This window comes from Trichoderma virens, assembly GCF_000170995.1.
Source record: "Trichoderma virens Gv29-8 chromosome Unknown TRIVIscaffold_6, whole genome shotgun sequence".
NCBI classification, from domain to species: domain Eukaryota; kingdom Fungi; phylum Ascomycota; class Sordariomycetes; order Hypocreales; family Hypocreaceae; genus Trichoderma; species Trichoderma virens.
The window spans coordinates 2,933,427-2,954,684 of record NW_014013743.1 but is presented as its reverse complement, the minus strand read 5'-3'; the positions used below and the strand labels follow the sequence as shown (position 1 = coordinate 2,954,684).

The window sequence follows — 21,258 nt, the reverse complement described above, 5'->3', positions numbered from 1 at the left end:
TGTCTATATCAAATTGTATACCACGGTTACTGTACCTGCAGGGTTGCACAATTCGTCACATGTAGTTTTGCTACGTTGTTTGTATTTTAATCTGTTATGCAAATGACTACATCTACATATTTACATCGCTTTAATGAATAATAAACACACATATCATCGCATTGTTCTTTGTGGTAGTTAACAGTAGTTACTAATGTTGTGTGTTATTAGTGTTGTTCTCTTTAATTCAGCGAAAAATACATTCACAAGCCCTAGCTATGTAATATGGGGGTGCACCATGTCGACGATCATTGCTACCATCGGGTTGCCTGTAAAAGCTATGCTGAGAAAAATTTGAAATGTGATAAACTAATTACTAAATTAAAGATATTACTTCATGTAGAGCTGATACCAAGTATGTCAAACAAAAACCTGTATCCTGGAGCGACCCAATCTTCCCATTTCGCCATTCCAGGAGTTAGTGCCAGATCGTAAATGTGTCTTTGTCCCGGAACTGGAATGAATCCATTCTTGACGCCCTGTTTGTTGAGAGCGTTCACAAAGTTCACTGAGGTGTGGAATGGAACGATTTCATCTTCATCGCCAATGATGACAAATGTTGGCGTACGATAGTTGCCCTTTTGTACCTGAGCCAAAGGGCTAATGGCAGCAACGCGCTCTGGCTCAGGAGCTTTCAAAGTGTCGCCATCAGCTGGAATTCCATCCAACAATAGAGCCATACCGTTCTTTTCTTTGACAAGAGCTAGGACAAGCTCGGAACGGGGATCTCCAGGCTTAACCCAACCCAAGCCAGAGGTATCAGTGCTGCTGAAAGCATGACTTGTAACCTGTGCATATATGAGCATCTTCAACGCAGTGAATTTGAGCAGATTACAAGAACGCATACCGTCTGTGGTCCTAGAGACTCTCGAATCTCGTTCATAGGCATTGTACGGGGCTGATATTCTTTGCCCATTCTCAACGACTCGTCTATGCTCATGTTAACTTTGCGCGGAAACAGTATTGATGATACTATAGGAAAATACCTGATGGATCGTAGTGTGTTGGGCAATAGAATGCCAAGATAGCCAATGGAGGAGGCAGTCCAGCTGCCGGTGTTGTCCAAGCAGTGGTCATTGCTAAATGGCCTCCAGTAGACCAGCCAATAATGACAATCCTTGAAGGATCGACTTTGATGCCTTTCTCCTGCATCAATTCGGGAACGTCTTTTCTTGCCCATGCGTACGCATCCCGAACATCTGTCATCGCACCATCAATTACATTAACCTGGGGACACAGCCTGTAATCCAGACTTATGGGCAGGATCCCATTTGCCAGCAAGAATGACGTCTGTGGGGGTCGTACGGCTTTTCTCGAAAGCGTCAAGTGGCCACCACCGTGAATCATTAATGCTATTACATGGCCAGGTTAGCGACTCATCGATGGTGAAGGCTGGCAGTTGATGTACCTATAGGCATAATCTCTGAGGGTGGTTCCAATGGTATGAAGATGTCCGCGGGAATTTGAATGCCGTCGATCTCCTTATACATTACGGTTTCTACTCGGTGCCGGGTGTACTGTCGAGGTTTCAACTGGCTGTCTAGATGTCCATTTGTGATACCGGTTGTATTACCATTAGAGTTCCCGTTGGCATATCCATTAACATGTCCGTTAATGGATTCATTGGCGTGCCCACTAGGAAGGCCATTTGTCAAGACTTTTTCGTTTGTGGGCTTTGATAGTTCATCTGCCGTCATGCTGTGTGAGTTTGTCTTCGCGCTTGACTCTTCCTCATTCGATGGAAAATGTTTCCGCAGTTCAGTGACCTGAATTGTTAGGATATCGCTCGCAGAAACCTCAATATTAAACTTGACCCTCAACTCATCGGCTAGTTCTACGGCTGACAGAGAGTCTAGGCCCAAGCTACCGAAGCTTTCATCTTCGCGAATATCAGACGCCGACAGTCCAATGTAACTGGCTATTAAAACCTTGACATCCTCAAAACTATGCCCTAGGCCTTGAGGTTCCTTTAGAGACGACTGAACTTGCTGATTCGACGTTTGCGCCTTGGCTAGCTCATCCTTTGCGATGACGGAAACTCCATTAGGCACAACTATGTGCTCGGGTGTGCGAGCTTTGGTTGCGTTCAATCGCGGACTGCTGCCGTCGAGAAGTCCTTCCAGTATGCTAGCTTGGATCTTTGTGAAGGAGATTCCAGATCCAAAAACGGCAAGCTTTCCATCTCCTGAAAAGACAAAGACGTCTCCAACCGCCCGTCTATCTCCATCCATACCAAACATGGCATAGACACTCCAGCGTCGTTGGCTCTTGAAATCACAAGGAAGAATTGTCATGTTTTCGATGCTAGTTGCAACAAAGATTTCGTCACCAATAGTCTTTCCACTCGTGTTGATCAGTAAGCCGAGAACCTGAATAAACGTATCCAGCGATATCGCGTCCATAAAGCGGTCGACTGTGCTCTCATGACTGTTGAATATCTCTTCAGGAACCTCGATTTCAGCTACAGCTTGGCCGGAAGACAGCGTAATGGACGTAATGCCCCTCAGTAGCTCGGCATATTCGACTACCCTTGAGAACAAGGTGTACGCAGTTCTTTTCATGAGATGCTCTGCCTTGCGATCTTTGAGCAAGCCATCCATCCGTTCCAGGATTAACGCTTCATAGATTCGAAAATCCGGCATCTTTGGTGAAGCTTCAAACTCTCCATCTGCGTGCTTCGTCTTTTTCGCGTTTGCGTCTCCTTTCCTGAAACTCTGGACTAAAAACCGCCAAGATGTAGCACCTGAGGGCTCCGCCAATGTTACCCGCACATCAATCTTATCATCGCATCCTAAACCACTGTGGAAACCAATTTTGCGAAACCGGATTGCCTGTTCGTCAAAATCAAACCCTCTTTGTTGGGCACACATGACGGCAGCTTCCATGTACATCGATGCCGGACACAGAGGCCGCTGACGAACAGCGTGGCCTGTGACCATGTTTTTGTATTTTTCACTTTGTGTGTAGAGTCCAAACTCATGGTCTCTTCCTGTAGTGCTGAGGAAGTTGACCAATTGGATCAGCTGATATGAACTCTTGCTGTCGGAAACCTGAGTGGAAGTCTGTAACCGTTGAACTTCGATTGCCCGATCGACATGATTTAACCAATGGCGAACACCTTGAAACGTTAATGGTGGTAGCCAAATATGATCGAGTTTCGATTTTTCTGGAGACAGGAATCCCCACCAGGACGTCGAAAACCCTTGTTTCCAAAGACTCGCCGAAACATTGGTGATCGCCACAGACGAACCACTTAACGACTGGAAGCTATGCGTCTCGGGCTTTGCAAGTGCCTTCTTTGTCATGGAGATGATGGGTGTATGCCATCCTGCTTCCAGCCAGACGCAAGGCCCAAACCGGTTCTCTAGGCGCTGTGCTGCATGAGTAAAATAGACGGCGTGCCGCGAGTGTTTTGTAATGTAATTAGGCGTTATGCTGTCAACTGGATTTTCTGTGCATGTCTCAAGAGGAATGCGAGGCTTATTGAATGTCAATGTCTTTGCATACTCCATCAGGTCTGGGAGCAATGGCTCCGTCAACCTTGAGTGAAAGCCATGACTGACATCAAGACGCTGGTATCGAGTACCGAGAAATTGAGGATCGCTGTCGATCAGTTTTTCAACCCTAGTAACAGATGATCGCTTTCCGACGACAATATGAGCGCTGGAGCTATTGTAGCAGGCGATCTCGAGGCCATCCTCGATAGTTCCCGTTTCTGACTTTGCAATTATGCGCTGTACAGTGTCCAAGTCCGAATAAATCGCCAGCATTGTTCCCGTCTCTGGGCCCCAGTTGCTCTCTATTAAAGCCGCCCGCCTTGCAACTAGACCCAGTGCATCTTCGAGAGAAAGGACGCCAGATACGGCCAATGCTGTTAATTCACCAAGGCTGTGGCCAATGACTGCATCCACCTGTAATCCGCCATCTAGCCAACACATGGCACAAGCATATTGCACCGCAAATGTGCCTGTATGCAGCGCGACTATATCTGTGACGGCTTCTAGCTGAGAGAGGGACGACATTATGTCTGAGTAACCCAACTTGCGGAGGATGGAGTTGCAGTTCTCCAAGTGCGATCGAAACTTGGGATACGCATTGCATAGACTTGCATCAAGACCTATTTTCGTCTTTGATTGACCTGAAAATGCCAAGACAACAGACTTTTTCGTTTTAGGCACTTCGACACTGTCATTCCCTACCCCTGATTTCAGTTGCCGCGCCAGGTCGGAGAGTGTCTGTGCAGTTGTTGACCACCGAACCCGATGATGTTTCCGGCGTTGACTGAGAGTAAATGACACGCTGCTAATGTCTAGTTCTTTCCCTGAACCCTGAATGTATGAGGCTAATCGATTGGCGTAAGTTTTTAGACTATCTTGAGTGTTCGCGCTTAAGAATATTGGGTAAGTTGACGAGTTCGGACTCGGCAACTCGCTCTTCGAGACCCATTCCGCACAGAGAAGAGCAGCATTGCTTCCTGAAGCTCCATAACTATTCACACAAGCAATGCGAGTTTTTGCCTCCCAAGGAACCAGTTGGGTTGCAATCTTCAAATTGTCAGGTGCAAGTGCTGGGATTTTGGGGTTCAGGGTTCTAAACCCCGCCTGTGGAGGGATTCCTTTATGAGCAAACATTGCAAGAACCTTGAGCAGACTGGCAACTCCAGCAGCGGTTTCACTATGTCCAACATTGGCTTTGAGAGAGCCGATGTGCAGGATAGACTGTCGTGAAGGGCCCCCGAAAACTTGGCGGATGCTGGCAACCTCGATGGGATCACCCACTTGAGTTCCAGTTCCGTGAGACTCTACATATGTAACCTGTTCTGGTTCGATGCCCGAGGCCTTGACAATCTGACGATATAGAGCCTTTTGAGCTTCTCCATGGGGCACTGTAATGCCGTTGGACAACCCGCCCTGGTTTGTAGCTGTTGCAGGGATGACGCCAAGAATATTATCTCCATCGGCAACTGCCTGCTTGAGCGGCTTAAGCAAAACAAGGCCAACACCGTCAGCTCGACAATAGCCGTCTGCTGTTTCGTCAAAGGGTTTGCACTGGCCGGATTTGCTGAGGAAACCCGCTCTACCCAGATCAATATAGTTGTGGATGCCGGTAATAATATTAACTCCACCAGCGAGAGCCATGGTACAATCACCGGCCTGGATAGCTCGGCATGCATGATGAACGGCAACTAATGATGCTGAACAGGCTGTGTCGATAACTTCGGATGGACCCGTCCAGCCAAAATGATAGCTAATCTTGCCGGAAAGAAATGCACGAATGGTTCCAGTTGCGGCGAATGCTGAGGGAGCGTATGCATTGGTATTTTCATTATACTCAGTATAACTTGCGCCAATAAAGCAACCAATCGGGTCACCATTTTCTCGTCGATGATCATGAAGATATCCACTAGCATCCAGTGCCTCGTAAGCACATGTTAACAAGAGTCGCTGTTGAGGATCCATATATGCGGCTTCTTTTTGGCTTATACCAAAAAAGCCGTGATCAAACTCATCCGCACCGTCGACGAAATTCCCAAACCATTTTCGCTTTGTTGTCCAATCTTTATCTTGCGATGCCCGAAATGACTCTTCAAGTTTCACTCGGTCTTCGCGTAGACTTTCGAGCCGAGACTCGCCTCGGGAGATGAGTTCCCAGAGCTCCTCTAATGTATTTGCCCCCGGTAAGCGACAGGCGGCGCCTACTACGGCGATTGAGCTAGAAGGGAAAAGATCCGGCGTTGATAGACCAGACCCATTGGTCAGTCTTTTTGGATCATGCGTAAGGCTCATTACATCCAGCTTAGTGATATCGAGCATATTCTTATGGAACGGCGGAAGAGGGATACAATCTCCAAGGCCAATCATGGCTATTCGGTGTGACTGTTTCCCAGTCTGTCGAAGATCTTGTGCAAGGTTATTCATGACAACATCCCAATTGCAGCTTGATGTTAGAATGGTGTTGATGATTTCTGCTGTGAGGGAACAGTTTGAGAGAACCCGGCCAGTCCGATTAGATCGTACGGGAACTTGTAAAGAGTCGCTATCAGGTAGCTGAAAGTTCGAGTTGTGCTGACACAAATTCAGCAACTCATCTGCGAGAATGGTGTTCTTTGGATTGTGTATATTGCTTCGCATGTGAACCATTTTGAATGAGAGCCCCATTTTTTCGATATATGCCTGTATGGCAGTAATTTGCGACGCCGGAGCAATGAGGCTTATCGTCTTGGGGTCGGATATGGCAGAAACGTAAGACTAAGTTGAGTAGTTTGGTCAGTATACAGAAGCAGTTATCAGAGTGTGCCGTTAAGACAATCGTACCTCTGGAAACTCGCGTGTGATTTGTTCAACCTCAGAGCCAGTCCTCAATCGCACAACCATAGTTGTGGAAGTCGTCGTGGTTGATTCAGCACCAAAGTCGCCGAATGCCCCAATGGCAAGGGATATTCTTATGGCCCTGGCGGCATTTTCAATGAGTTCCGTTTCGTCTTTGGACGACGCAACAACCATGGCCATTATAAGTCCGGCACAGAATCCTTGAACGCCACTTTTACGTAGGCTTTGTAGAAAGTCTGAATGTGGGATACTGGAGAGGCGTAGATATTGGACATATTGTACGGTATGGATGACTGTCAGAAGAGGTAATGTCACAATCCCTGACATGCTGCTTTCCAGCCCTGAGGTCTCTCCTGTTTCAATCCATGTCGAAAAATGTCGTGCATTAGTTAGGCCATGCTTTAGAGAATCGATCTTGGGCTGCTGGATGGCAAGATCGTGCCATGTTGTGGGAAGAGCCGAAAGTGCTTGGCAAAGGGGTATATAGAGGGCCGATCCCTGAAGTGTCGTGCGAATGTAGTCAAGATATGACTTTTGGGGAGCACGGCTTTGGGGAGAGAAAACCACCCCCGATACAAATACACTAGCTGAGTCCATTTCTTCGATGTTGCCGAGTTGAATGATTAGAGCGTTTCGTTGAGAATCTAGATACGGCTTCAACACATCACCGCTTCCAAGGAGCATCGCTCATGGACAGGCGATCATTCAAGATGTTGTACAATATATAAAACAGTAACAAAACACTTGCAGATTATTTCGCGTCTCATATCAACGGATAGATACGGCGATCCCGGCCTTGCACGCGTATCAAGTCACAGGCAAAACCAACTATTCCTAACTCCCCCAAAAACCACCATTTCTGGCGAAAATCAAATCGTGATGTCGTTAGCACGGATTTGCTCAACATAGACAAGCGTAGTGGATAAATGTCAGATTCTACTGGATTCGGAAATGGGTGCGACAAATAATTACTGTCGGCGTCTCAGTGTCGGCCTGTTTTCCCGTTCTCTTATTCCGTCTCATAAATTCCGGTACCGCGCCGAACAAAAACGTGCTAGAACCGGGATATATGGGCGGGTGTACACATATAAAATGTGCCTTGGCGTCGGTAATTTAATGTAGAATAGATAGTCACTTGCTAACGGCCCTCAGCTGAAAACTCGACACATGGTAATGTTACCTTCTTCTATATTATATAACCCGAAGCGGGCCAAGGGAAGAGAACTGTTTTCGATGTTCTGCACGAGCACGGCCGCTTTGAGTCTCGTGAGTGTTGTCTAGGTATATCTACCGGACATTCAGAACGGTAATTATGATTATATTTTACTCCTCTAGATTCTACAAGTTTCTAGTTGCCTTGTATTATTATATGTAGATTTGATAGTAAAGTCCGTCGGCACAACTTGTGGCATGATTGGCCGAATCTCTTGGTTGAGGTTTGTCTAAACAAGAATTGCCGTTATCGCCAAGTAAACACACATACTATGCCTGCAGTTTCCCAATCCGCCACATGTAGGTAGTGATTTGTTATGTCAACCAGCGGTTGCGCCATACACGTTTCCATCGCATCTTGTACCCGGCCCAACCCCACTGGAAGAGACAGGGGCGCTCAATCGAATAATGGGCCCTGCAAATGCGCGCTGAATCCTTCAGCCTTTAGCGCTGACGATAGTCGTCGTTGGTTTAGTCTCCAATAGACATGTTATCCTCGTATTGTTACAACGAAAAAAGTAAAATAAAAGAAGAAGGGGTAAGCAGATCACCAGGCCCATATAATAAAGTGTGCTGGTAACGAGACACACTGGGGCGTGGGAAAACAAGTACCGGTACCATCTTTCTGTACAACTACGGGATAAAATTGTGTAAATGCCAGGTTAATATGAAGCACATTGAGCATTCTAGGATTCAATTGCAAAGGTAGGGTGTATAATTGAAACACCATATGCTAGGTATTCTTGGTCTACCCTCGCTCATTGGCCCATCATTTGTTTGCTGTTTGTTTTTTAATTAATATTCTTAAGGCTGATCTTTGTTTAAATTTCCTGTCCATTAAAACACAAAAAAATAGTAGCAACGTGTTTTCTCAGTGGGGGTTAGCAAGTGCATTTCTCGTATACATCGTATTAATGCCCACCTTTCTTTCATCGGCGCGTATACTTGTACTGATGAACGTGCGAGAGATCCCTGTTCAAGCATCTTTGCACACAACCCCGGATGCCACTCGCGCATATTTTCTCTAATGGCCATTTCTGCTGTATGAAATGTCGGCCAATGTGCATGTATGCAAGGTAGTCAGTCGTCTTACATACATGTATCTTACGCGTATATATTGCATTATCCCGCTTGTCCCTGGCCGTGTCAGCACTCGTGCAAAAGCGACTAGCATAATCTACATTCATAGATCTGCTTTATTTGTGCTGGTGTGATCAACATGGCCTGTTAGGCTGCGCAAGGGATTCCGAACCCTGAGCAGCTGTCAGATTCCAGTATCGTTCGACAGCTCCATTGTTATTGGTGTATAAACCACAGGCAAAAGGGCAGATCAGATCAGGCGAAAGAGGCCAGTGCCAAGCCTGCCGAGATTTTATAATGCTGGCTATGCTTGCCGCGGTACCGTCTACTTGTATGGAAACACACCTGTACAGGAAGTACCGAAAACTGGAACAACTAGGTAGGTTACCCGCCCGTCAGCCAGAAACTACCTATATGTGCCTAGCTATTAGCTAATTACCAAGGAGCCCTTAGGATGATCCTGGACGTACACAGACACTCTCTCCTACCATAAATACGAAGTGCGGCAACAACGTAGCATATTGAGCAAAAAGAGGAGACCTCTGCCGTCATCTAGTTACAATTCCATTTCTACCTCCCTATATCAGGCATATCACATCATTATCTCTGTCCGTTATCAGTCATGTTGCTCTTCGGCGGTCCTCAACTACTACGACTGTCTTGTGACAGATGCCATAAACGAAAACAGCGGTGCACTCGCACCACAGCCAACGACGAAAACCCCTGTCGACGTTGTAAGGAAGCTGGTGAAAAGTGTGTTTTCAGTCCTCCTCTGAGACTTGGCCGGCCCAGCAAACGACAGAAACAAGAAGGCAAACAAGAAGAGGCCAGATACAGAGGCCAGGAGAGCAGTTTCTTGGCCATTTCGAACCAAGAAATGTCCACAACAATTACTACGACGACGACTACTACAACAACACAAGATGAGACCAGCTCAATATTGGAAACTTCCTCTAGCTTTTCCGTAGACAGCGTTGGAGAAATCGCAAGGTCGCCTTCAGCCGACCATCACGAGTTGGCCTGCTCGACAACGCCAATGAACCACAATGTCGCTCCAACGGCCTTTGAAGTTTGGCCAATGGCTCTTGAGCATTACCCCGACCCAACAATGTCGGTCACGACGCCTGGATTGTTCTGCGGATCAACTACACACTACCACGACGAGGCATGGTCAGACCTATTAGACGAAAAGGCGCATTCAGAGCCTCCAACCTCTTCCCACGTGGAGCCATTGGATCCATTATTGATGGTCATTACGGAAGCTTCAGCCAGCGATTCTGCAATAGGATCAATGGATCACTCTCTCTCAGAAACAACAGAGCCAGCAATCATGGACCCGATATCACTTCTTTCACAAATCCAGCTCAAACTCCACGGGATTCAAACGCGGAGACCGCCGCAGACGGCAGAATTGCAGGTCATTATGAACCAAACAGTTCAAATAGCCCAGAAATTCATCGAGGTCTTGAACCAGATCTTACCACCGCGTACAGCCGAATCCAGCCCGGCATCCACTCATCAGCGTCAGCACACACCTCATGCGGCGCCCGTTAGTGACACGTCAATATCATCCAATGAAGACTCAAACTTTCATCTTGAATGGACTGGCGGTAAGCAACCGAGAAGGCAACAACAATACACATCAACAGGAACCGTTGATACGGTGGAGATCCGGCTGGCACTTATCTGCTACATACAAATACTCCGTAGCTACAAGAACCTAGTCCACATGCTGGTCAACTCAGTCGCAATGACTGAGGCACAACAGCAAGATGACTTGTCGGATTTTGTGCCTGTCCAGATTGGCTCATTACACACAGTGGTCAGCCCTCGTCTGCAAATTGCGCTACTGGTGCAGTTAATCTCGCAGCACACAGAGGAGATCCGGCACAAGACTCGCCAGTTGGCGAGAATTAACGAGGCACGGCCCAACATGGATCCAAGCCACCCGGGGGCTTTTATCAGTAACATGATCGGCAAGGATATCCGTGGTGAGGAGGAGGATTTGCGGGATGGGCTGGATTTGATTTCAGAGAGACTCAAAATTTGTTCACAATTTCGAGATCACCGAAGTTTGGATCGATAGAAATATAATTTACGACTACCTAATTTACCAAGCACCTTTTGAATTTTACACACATTTGTTTTGTATAAATACCATTGATTGTATACCAAAAAAAGAAACAGGACAGCTCTACGAGATGACAGAGCTAGATAGATAGCTAGGCTGGGCAGCTGCCGTTGAAGAAGCCAACATCAACATAATAGATGAGCACATATTGATACACAAAGGAGACCCAAAAGGCACACCAGAGATAACCAGCCGCGTATGTTAGAACTGGTTTCAAGTTGGGTTAGTTGAGGGAATAGTTTTGGTGGGGAAAGGGGGGGAAGAGTGCTTACAACTCGGTTTCAACCCCACTTTCTGACCTAGAGATTTGAGTCCATCTTCAACTGTGATTATCATTGCGTACACAACCATCTGCCCCGGCATGGCCCATGACCAGGCGGGAGAGGGGACAAACAAAGTAGCCACGTAATGCTGGATGCCAGACGCGAGGAACGCAACATGGAGTTTAGTGTACTTCCTGAGCCAGGTGCCTTTCTTTGCACCAATGCTGTTGGCGACAATATCACCAGTGGTGTTAAAATACCATTTGAAGGTCTGATGCCAAGCTTTGCCCCAGAAGTTCCTGACTGTGTAACATTCAGCCAAGCTACCAAAGCTTGGAGGACAGTTTTCAGGCGGCGAGAGACAAGCTGCCACGGCGATGATGGCGATAATGCGGTTGGCGTTGGCCAGAAATAACCAACCCAATCCCATTTGGATGATGCAGATCCATAGGCGCTGTATCAATGAGAGGGCGGTAAAGGCCTCAACAGTGTTACTGGAGGGATAGTAGCGGCAGAACACATAGTCAATGACTACTTTCTGCGCAGCAAAATTTGCGACGGCGGCTCCGGTCTGGATGGCAAGCCATCGGCTGAGATGATGAAACGATATGATTAATTAAAGCCCTGCCAAGACCCGGAAAGATTTGTTGAACTTACCCGCGAGAGGCAATCTGGCTCGCTGGCCGGGGGATATTGGACACTTCCCAGTTCCATCCCACGCCACGCCAGGAGAACCACAAGTCTGCACTCCACTTGAGCTTCTTCCACAAGCCAAATTTAAGAGGCGACTCTTTGTCGTCTGTCCGAGGAAAGAAGCTGATCTCTGCCGTGTCTAGGACAACCATGTAAACCCACCTGACGGTCACCGCAAAGCCAAACATGGGACTAAAGAGAAACGAAGGTTGAGCGACCCAGTGCGTCAGAGCATATGACCAGATTGTGGTGAAGACCCCCAGTCCTAATGCAACTCGTGCAGGGCCGGGCTGGGGGATCTGCAGGAAGACGGCAATGGCGAGAAAAGCAGGAATCCAGAAGAGTTCAACCAGAAGCGGAATAGGCGTCTTGCTAGTTGCGACTCGCGCCGCGAGATGGTCTAGAATGCTACTATTGATTTCCATTTTTTTCTCTCCAATTGCTGTTTATTCGAGACGGATAGGAGGAGGAGAATTTCCAATTCGCCGTAGCGTATGAAGTGAAAGGAGGACAAAAGCCACGCAGAGACATAGTCAGCCTCAAGTACTATATAGACGGAACCAATGTAGCTAGATTGCTTGTGTGCACAGGTACGTAATCAATATGCTTGTCCAATCTAATAATATTACTCCGCACATGTAGAATAAAAGGGAAATATTAGCTGAGATGCATTGTTTCGCCCTACACCGCAGAAAAGCCCCGATTCTAACGAGCGACCCGGGGATTAGCGATGCTTATACCTGGTGGCTAGACTCTGCATGCTATTTTCGTTTACGTTGCCACTACGAATGACACGATAGCCAGCTATGCCAAATGAAACGATGAGAGGATTTCCACTAAATACGGAGGACCATCCGGCCAAATTGGCCAAACCTTGCGTACGTGTACTAAGGGCCACTTGCAGGGATATTGAACAAGGATATTTTGCACAGACAGTAACTCCCGGCTAGTATAGAACTTACCCTACAAAATACGCACCATGCTATGAGCTGAATAAGAAATTAAATAAACGCATACAAATGGGGGAATAATCAGAATGGTTATTTGGAAAGTAAATTATACGATACCGTTTGTTTGGGGGGGTGAAAAAGTTGGTTCTGTACATGTATTAGAGATGTATAATAAAATCGGGGGGATATTTTAGTTGGTGCCAAGCGCTACGTGTATGACACGTATCTACCCCTGTTAGTTACTGGTGGGATAATGTCAGTCTGTATAAACAACACCATACGATGCCACTTGAATAACATGATACGATGCCTCGACAAGTAAGCTGATTAAATGTCACTACCATTTCATGATAGGATACCACTACGAATAGTACGATGGGATAGTAGTATGAATAACATGGAGGGCAGAATCCTGCTGCGGATAATTTTCCGTGAGGAATCCTGCAAGTGGAGAGTGTGAGATTTCCAGAACATTGGCAAAGGTTCCATACATGCAGCCATAGCCAGAAGAAGGTATTCGAAGAGGATGGCGGGAACCAGATAAAGTGGTCAGCATGATCTGCCTTGGGCACAAGCGTCAATGCAACGTCAATGCTTGAAATCACAATGAACAAAGCAATCCAAGTAGTATGCCAAGACTCTGCAACAGTAATCCCTACGCAAATCTCCGAGAGAAGATGGAAGTCAACCGATACAAGATGCAAGGAATGAGGCGCTATGCGCGCGATATGATACAAGGCAAGGAAAGGCGTAAGCATGCGTCCCCTGTACTACCCAACTTGGAAAACTCGCCGATCGACGACCATAACTCTAGCGGCCCCATCACAGTCCCGAGTACAAACACTAGAGGGAGTTCAGCCCTTTTTTCGGGGATTCTGAGTGCTCGTAATTAGCCAACCAGACTTTTCTTCTTCCATAATGGCAGCCAATAGTGTCCTAGTCAACGATGTGCCTATGCAAGGCAAGGGCTTCTATAGTTCGCATTCGGAGCTCCAACATGCAGCCATGCTTGAGACGCTTCCGTTACTCCGGCGAGCCACAGCCGAGATAACGGTTGATCCGAATCAGAGCGGCCGCCTGACAGTGGCCGAATACGGCTCTGCACATGGTAACAACTCGTAAGACCAACCAGCAATGTGCCACGATGGAATGACAGCAAGGACTTTGGAATCTTTTCCTTCTTCCTCACACACACACATACATCTTCTGTCTCTCCATCTCTGTCATTGTTCAACAGTATTAACATTTCGACAGCTTCGAGCCCTGCTCTGCTATTGTGCAGTCTAGCCCTCTTCCTGAGGACAGCCAAGTCTTGCTGGTCTTCAGCGACCGTCCTGAAAATGATTTTGTTGCCTTGTCCTCCAACATTGCAGCCTTCGAGACCAGCCAGGATAACCAGCGGCTCTTCACGGCAATGGTACCCAAGTCGTTTTACCAGCAGATTGCTCCATCGGCTTCCGTCAACATTGGTTTCTCGCTAGCCTGTCTCCATCACCTGGAGCATGTGCCGCCCCTGGCCGCAGGGGAATCCCCTGTTGATGCGTCTCGTATCTCGGTCCTCCGCCAACAATCACACACTGACCTCGAAAGCTTTCTCAATCATCGAGCTGCTGAGATTGTGCCTGGCGGTGCCCTTATCCTGTCGTTCGTGGCTCAGGCCTCTACGGGAGAAGAAAACTATGCCGGGCTGGTGGATGCTTGCCGTCGGGCGCTGATCGAGATGCTCCAGGGCGGGTTAATCCCGACGGCCGCTGCTACGGCTTTTGAGGTGCCCACATATAACCGCACTCTGCAAGATCTGGAGGAACTGAGAACGAATGGAGTGCCCGGAAAGTGGGTAGTCGAGGAGATCTTTGAGAAGCGCGTGGTTCATCCGGCTGGGGCCGAACTGCGGGCGCGGCACCAAAAGAGCAGCGACAACAAGCAGCGTGAGTCAGACAGTGAGTGGTATGCAAAGACAGTGACTGATTGGTTGATGGCGGTTGTGTCGGGTTACTTTCTCAAGGCTTTGCGGGTTGGGCTTGGCGACGCATATACGGAACAAGAAGGAAACACGCTGCTGGATGAGTGGGTGCAGAGAACAAAGAACGAGTTCCTTGCACACCACAAGGATGAGGATGTCAACTGCTGGTTCATCTACATCCACCTGAAGCGGTTGTAAGCGTGCGACTAAACGCAAGGCGAGTAATGTACTTGCTTACGAGTATAGACAAGAAGCACCAAGATAGTTTTACGTATTACATAGTAGTATGTATTACCAAATATATGCAGTAGTGCGAGCACGAGTATCTGTACAACGTGGATCGCAATCCTTTTGTTGGGGCAAGTTAGTGTGACGATCTGAGTGGTACCCTCTCTTCGCCTGATCTCCAGCCAATATCAGAAGATGAAAGCCACCCATCCTTCTGCACCAGACACGTGTCAGGGTGAGAGAGTGTGTGCTTATCCCACATGCATGAGAAGGGCCTCCCAAAGTGGATATTTTTCATCAGATCAGCCGTCACATGTGGTAGTGTTGCATTTTCCCCATAGAATCGTCTACATGTCAGCATCTTGGGGGTCTGATCTTCTAGATTTCTCGGCGAGAGGCTCCGAATACGGATTGACAACTTTACCCGACCCTTGAGTTTCTTAGCGGCGGCAGCCCTCTCATTACTTCGTCTCTATTTGGCATGAACGGTTTGTCAAGGACCCAGCTTGGCTAGCTTTTCTACTTGTATAGTGCTAACGCAACGCTACTTGGGCACCCCCGCATTCCCTTTGCAAAGTGATTGGCATTCTTGATGACAAAAGAATTACTAAAAGCACACATACGGAGTAAAAGAGACGAAGTGGGAAGCCTAAACCTGTGAGAAGATGCTCGACGTTAACCTACGTTGCACCATACAGCTTGTATGCAAGTTGTTCTGGCAACAGAAGGATTTTAGCTGCCAGTCAAATAAGCCTCAATCTGAAACCGGTCCGATCAAGCTACTCGACTTTGACAGGCTGCATATATTGGGATTTTTGCCTGTACCCCATGCTTTCATGCGAGACTATGTAACCTGGCCGTTGCATGCCAAGATACGACTCATGACGTGATAGAACATGGATAAATGGTGATAAGATTGGTGGATTATTGTATTTCTCGTCCCAGATCTTAGCAGGCAGTGCGGGTTTCGAGTGTCCCACATAATCCTTCACTAGGAAGTTCTGCTTAAATTGCCGACTATGCTTGCCGCACTTGGAGAGATAGACAAGGGCCGTGTCATAGCGATCCTGATCCAAGCCAGAAACCGATATCAGCTTACGCAGGTAGTATTCCGTGGTCCGCTATAGATTTAGCGTGCATCTTGCGCCACGTTTCAATCATGGGGGCGTGGTTCCTGATCAGCGCCCAAAATTCGATCGTTAATGCTTACCTCCCCCCCCAACGGGCACAAGCGGAGATCCGCGATGAAGTTGTTCTGCGGTATTGCAACCAGTTGTTTGCATAGTCTCTATTAGGGATGAGAGACGGAGGAGTGCCAGTACTATGACGAAAACGGGATGTCCCGACAACTATTTCGTAAGCTAATCGCGTTACAACTTGACACAGAATATGTTTTCAACACGGCCACAGGATTATACGAGTAGTTGGTATGACTCAATATTAACAGAGAAATTTCATTGTTTTAGATATGCATCCTTTTATATTTCTCAACTCGTTTTATGTATACAAGACGAAGGTACACATGCGCAACTAGTATGCAGTAGGGGTAACTTCACTATTACTAGTCATACATCGAACATACCTGAAGAGAGATGAACAAACGATATGGGAACTATGGAGTACTTCGTACAGATCGAAGAGAGAAAGTGGCTCTGTATTACAATGTCATCGTCTCCCATCTTGGTATAGGGGGCTATGTGGAGATGATGATCTTTCACAGATTGCTGTCCTTGAGTTGATACTATAGATCGTCTCCATGGGTGTACCCAAGATAAATCAATCCAACAAAAAGCCAGAACAGGGCAAATCGCGTCTTCTGATTCGTATAAGCTGCATGCATTAATACTAGCGTGCCCAATGGCTGTGGCACTCACTAGCATGACTCGTGGTTTTCTAATCAGCATCCCCACAACTTGCATATAGCACAGAGATTGTTACCATTGACATCTAGCTTAGCGTTGATCGGCGACTATCAATTTTACAGTTAAGAGCTGTACGAAGAGTGGGACCAAAGGAGCTTGTTGCGCTCCTCCTCCTTTGTGATTCTCGGGGAATTACTGAGAGCATATCTCGGCTAAAAAAAAATACCAACATTAGCAGTAAGGCCTCACCGTAAGGCGCCGAATACGGCCTTTCTATGTTCTTTGCTTTGTCTTGATTGGCTAGTGAATACGATCTTCAGCAGTACTTAAAGATAGTTGACGTTGTAGGCAGGTTTTCACTCTCTGGGAATCAAGATAGCGTCAGGAGAGTCGTACAACATTGGTTATTTCGGCCTTGATAAATATCCCTATAATTACGTAAGAATGATTGCAGATAGAAGTTACTAGATGAGCCCCCAAAAATACGAGTCAAGAAGAATATTGTAGGTTAATGAGAGCTCCAGAGTTATAACAATCGCAGATGAATGATATGCAGCCCTCTGGAGGTATGTGCATTCAAATTGGGAGATGGAGTACATGCTATTTGATCAAGTGCCAAATCGCTCTCATTTGCATAAACAATGTTTATTGGTGTGGCGCTCGATCTATATAGCACGCCGAATAAATCTATCCGACAGTTGTCAGAAAAACCGTTGCAAATCTTCAATACTTCTACAAAACTCTGTCCTATCTATCACTATTAACGCACTAGAGAAGCTCTGATTCAAGGAATCATGTCTCGTAGAATAATATTGCTCTTTGACGATTTGCCACTGTCATGAAGAAAGCGCTCTACAGCAACAAAAGAAAAGCTAGTATTGTCTCTTGGAATGGGTGGGAAGAAAAGTCTGATAAATTATCATGAGTAATGCTGACTTAACATAGCGATAGCATCTATAAGCAGTTTGCATCTCTTCGTTTACAGACGACAATATATCACATCATCCAATGTATTAAAGTACAAGACCACGAGCTCTGAGATATCTCACACGCTGTCTACGATAGAGGGTTTTGCAGAAGACATTATTTCCTCAGAGTACTGCTACAGGATCTGTATCAAGCTATGGCTGAACGTTCACAAAGATCTTTATACCAAGTTCACCAGATTCAACATCGAGACATATTTAATACTATCACCAAATAACATCTCAACTAGAGATTCTTGCCAGACTCGGCACTGAAAATGACAGTGATCACGGTCAAAGAGATGTTAGCCCCAAGCACGCAACTCGGCAATCGCTTCAAGAGCTCATTCGAGTTCAATCCTGAATGAAGGCTCATCACAACAGCGACGATGTCAATGTCACACAATTGTCTGAGTTCTCTTTGTTGCGTACCGGAGAGGCTTCATGTTTCCTCTCCTCTCCGCCAAAGTGGAAATGCATAGCCACCTCAACCATCACACCCTTAGTCAAACCCGAAGACGCATAATTGCTTCTAATAAAATAGGCGATTTAATATCCGTTGATTGAAGCGAGATTGCTTGGCAGCTCTTATATCCAGGCGGAGAAGATATATGCCGTCAGTCGTCGGACTCAAGTTGCTGTGGAAATGCTGATTAACTACATGTAAAACAATTCACTAGGCTCCAAATGGGCAATTTCTGGCGATTCCTCAATTGCTCTTTCGTGAGTGCATTTATGGCAAGCTTATAAAGAATAAAATTGTGCCGTAAGAAGTGGGACTCTCTTCCTGAGGTCACGCCAGAGCATGTCGAAGTAGAGGTTCTGAACCGTGATCTCACCTTGGAGACTCTTCTAGCCATCGCGGCCCCATTTTATGAGACAGGTATAGATATGTAGAGTTACATGCATTCTGCATCATGCTCCGCTTAACGGAAAAGCGTTTCGTCTGGGCCACTGTTGTACCACGTTGTCCAACGAATGCGGAGTCAGTTGCTCTGCCGTCTTTTCTCATGACCTTGCAGTTAAGAGATAATTTAGACTTTGTTTGCAAATAATAGTTCTATGTATTATAATTTGCCATACTTGTAGGCCAATTTATAACTACTTTCTCTCCAGAAGGTCTCCTCGCAGGAATATGTAAATGTATCGCAGTCACCATGCCATTGTTCCGCAGCCCAATACTTGCTCTTTTGTGCCATCGTAACCTTCAATTATAACCAAATATTAAGATTTTATAAGATCCTTGCCTAACTCACAATAAATTAAACATGACAACCCAGGTGAGGGAAGTTTGGGTTCAGTTAGCGAATCTAACGTCCGTGACTTACAGTAATCAGGTGATCTGGCAACTCACCAATCCTAGTATTTAGCTTTGTATTTCTCTGTTTAAGTTCATCATTCCACCATATGCGACAATTTTAATATTTCGTAATAAACACTGCTTCTGCGAAAAATGTTACTTGTCACAACCAGAGTCTTCAATTTACATTGGGGTGGCGGGAGTGAAACTGGACAGTAGCGGGCTGTGAATGACTTCATCCCAGCTCAAGGGTAAACAAACAATAATATTAGAAGTCGTAATCATTTAAAGATCTCTTACTAGGTAGCAATGGGGAGAGTGTCAGGCCATACATCGCACTTATGGGTGGAATTTTGACGCGCATCAAAATCACGCCAATACGTTAGACTTCATCCTGCCAGATGATAGGTTGTCTACAGACACAACTAGGTTTATGAACCTTGACTCAAAAGTGTTCAGGCATCTCCAGCCATCAGTTACGACATTATTTCTGCCAGTAAAACTAGACAAGCGTCTTATAATCTGTAGGTCAGAAAACACTTAAACCACGTTGGTGGCTTCAACCAATGCAACATATAGATGAGAAGTTGTCAGGCAAGGAAAAAAGGTAACAACGAACAAGCAACCAAAACATGGACTTAAATCCAGTATAGCGGCTATTGGCTCATCAAGTATTAATAGGAAAGAAAGGTCCTGCTTGGGGACGACATAAATGTAAAGATATCACGTGTATTGGTTGCCTTGGTTTCAGTTTTGGCATCAAAATTTTATAACCAAAAAAATTCTGAATTATATTCTTCGTTATATCCTAAATTAAACTATGTACGTTGATAGATATCTATTCTATTTAAGATGGACAACATAAGTGCCGTTAGGCTTGCCATGCTCATCAAAAGAGGTCATGGTAATAGAGCTCTCCATAGGAATGGACTCAATCTCCTTGACCTTGGGGCTCAGGGAAACATTGGGCTTAGGTCCCAAGCCACGGCGGAGCTTGGCAGAGGACATTGTCACGGGGGGACTGTCCGTAAGACGGTGGGTGCAAGTGCCGCCAGGAATGATGACATTGCCAATGTATCCCTGGAGGGTGGCATACTGGTGGAAGATGGCCTTCCAGTTAGGCTGAATGGTGCCAATGCCACCGGGGACAACCTTGTCGTACAGAGAGACGACAGTCTCCTGGGCAAAGTTCTCCTGTTGGCTGGTCTGCGCATAGGGGTCGGGCACAGCCGAGTCGAGGTTGTAGTTGGAGGTCCAGACGCTGCCGGTGGAAAAGGGCACGCCGTATGATGGGTCAAAGGCGTGGGAGTCCAGGCTGTGGCCAATCTCGTGGGCAAAGACGGTGACGTCGACAGCGCCAACCATCAGGACGTTGTCGCCGTTGGAGCCCGCGGACTTGTTGCCGGGGACAAAGACCAGGTGGCGGACAAAAGATCGCATGCGAACAGGCAAGCGGCCAAAGATGTCGAGAATCTGGAGCTCGCTCAAAGGAGAGTTCTTGTGTCGGCAAAAGGTCCAGGATTGGGCACAATCGTCGTAGTGAATGTTGAAGGGGATGATGTCGTTGGCGGAAAAGCCGGCTCCCTGAGCCATGGACTTGCAGTCCTGGGGGATCCATCCGGCGCCCCAATCGTCCCAAGTCGAGTGTGTAGGAGCCAGGTGGTCCATGAGACCTTGGCCTAGAGAAGCGAGGCCATTTCCGGGGAAGTTTGGCTGAATGACGGGCTTGTCAAGGTTCGCGAAAGCGAAGGGGAGGAGGGCAAGAAGAGCAGCCTTGGAAGCCATGTTGAATTTTATGGTCTCTGTTGTTAAGAACAGTTAAACTGGTGCTTTTCAGCTGATGGGTAGTACGACAGAGGGCCGGATGCTTCTCTATATATACAGTTGCGAATTCTAATATAGAGCTGACTGAGAACTCCTAAATCATGGGATCCCAAGGCACCAGTTGCGATAGTCCCAATCCAAGTCCGGCAGGTGGCTCACTAGTGTATCTTACTTTCAGTCATGCAGTCTTGGCATCATTAGGCAGTGTATTACTTGACAAATGAAACAGTTTCTCTTCCAACTCTAGGCTAGGAACACTAAAAAAAAGCCCCTGTCTTTACGATAGTACGATCTGATCCCAAAAGTCATATTCACATATGAAGGATTCGTTAATAAGTTCTTACTTAATTGAAACAGTCAAAGAGTCGATCTGCGGGAACGTTATACAGTTTCAGCAAGTTCTGCACCACTGTTGTGAA

At 46.7% G+C, this 21,258-nt stretch overlaps 5 protein-coding genes across 5 annotated transcripts; 2 read left to right on the top strand and 3 right to left on the bottom strand.

Moving 5' to 3' along the window:
• Positions 1–374: 374 nt before the first annotated feature.
• On the bottom strand, positions 375–7,052 carry TRIVIDRAFT_222260 (putative polyketide synthase; the record flags this gene model as incomplete). The annotated part of the gene is made up of 5 exons (XM_014101726.1): positions 375–827; positions 887–969; positions 1,026–1,391; positions 1,448–6,287; positions 6,354–7,052. 5 exons carry the CDS (start codon positions 7,050–7,052, stop codon positions 375–377), a joined length of 6,441 nt encoding a protein of 2,146 aa, XP_013957201.1.
• A 2,230-nt stretch (positions 7,053–9,282) lies between these two features.
• On the top strand, positions 9,283–10,746 carry TRIVIDRAFT_201263 (uncharacterized protein; the record flags this gene model as incomplete). The annotated part of the gene is made up of 1 exon (XM_014101725.1): positions 9,283–10,746. One exon carries the CDS (start codon positions 9,283–9,285, stop codon positions 10,744–10,746), a length of 1,464 nt encoding a protein of 487 aa, XP_013957200.1.
• A 136-nt stretch (positions 10,747–10,882) lies between these two features.
• On the bottom strand, positions 10,883–12,172 carry TRIVIDRAFT_53844 (uncharacterized protein; the record flags this gene model as incomplete). The annotated part of the gene is made up of 3 exons (XM_014101724.1): positions 10,883–10,998; positions 11,064–11,644; positions 11,712–12,172. 3 exons carry the CDS (start codon positions 12,170–12,172, stop codon positions 10,883–10,885), a joined length of 1,158 nt encoding a protein of 385 aa, XP_013957199.1.
• A 1,443-nt stretch (positions 12,173–13,615) lies between these two features.
• Positions 13,616–14,984, top strand: TRIVIDRAFT_230724 (uncharacterized protein; the record flags this gene model as incomplete). The annotated part of the gene is made up of 2 exons (XM_014101723.1): positions 13,616–13,815; positions 13,952–14,984. The coding sequence occupies 2 exons, from the start codon at positions 13,616–13,618 to the stop codon at positions 14,856–14,858; spliced, it is 1,107 nt and encodes a 368-aa protein (XP_013957198.1).
• A 4,800-nt stretch (positions 14,985–19,784) lies between these two features.
• TRIVIDRAFT_216126 (uncharacterized protein) lies at positions 19,785–20,831 on the bottom strand (the record flags this gene model as incomplete). The annotated part of the gene is made up of 1 exon (XM_014101722.1): positions 19,785–20,831. One exon carries the CDS (start codon positions 20,798–20,800, stop codon positions 19,859–19,861), a length of 942 nt encoding a protein of 313 aa, XP_013957197.1.
• Positions 20,832–21,258: the final 427 nt, after the last annotated feature.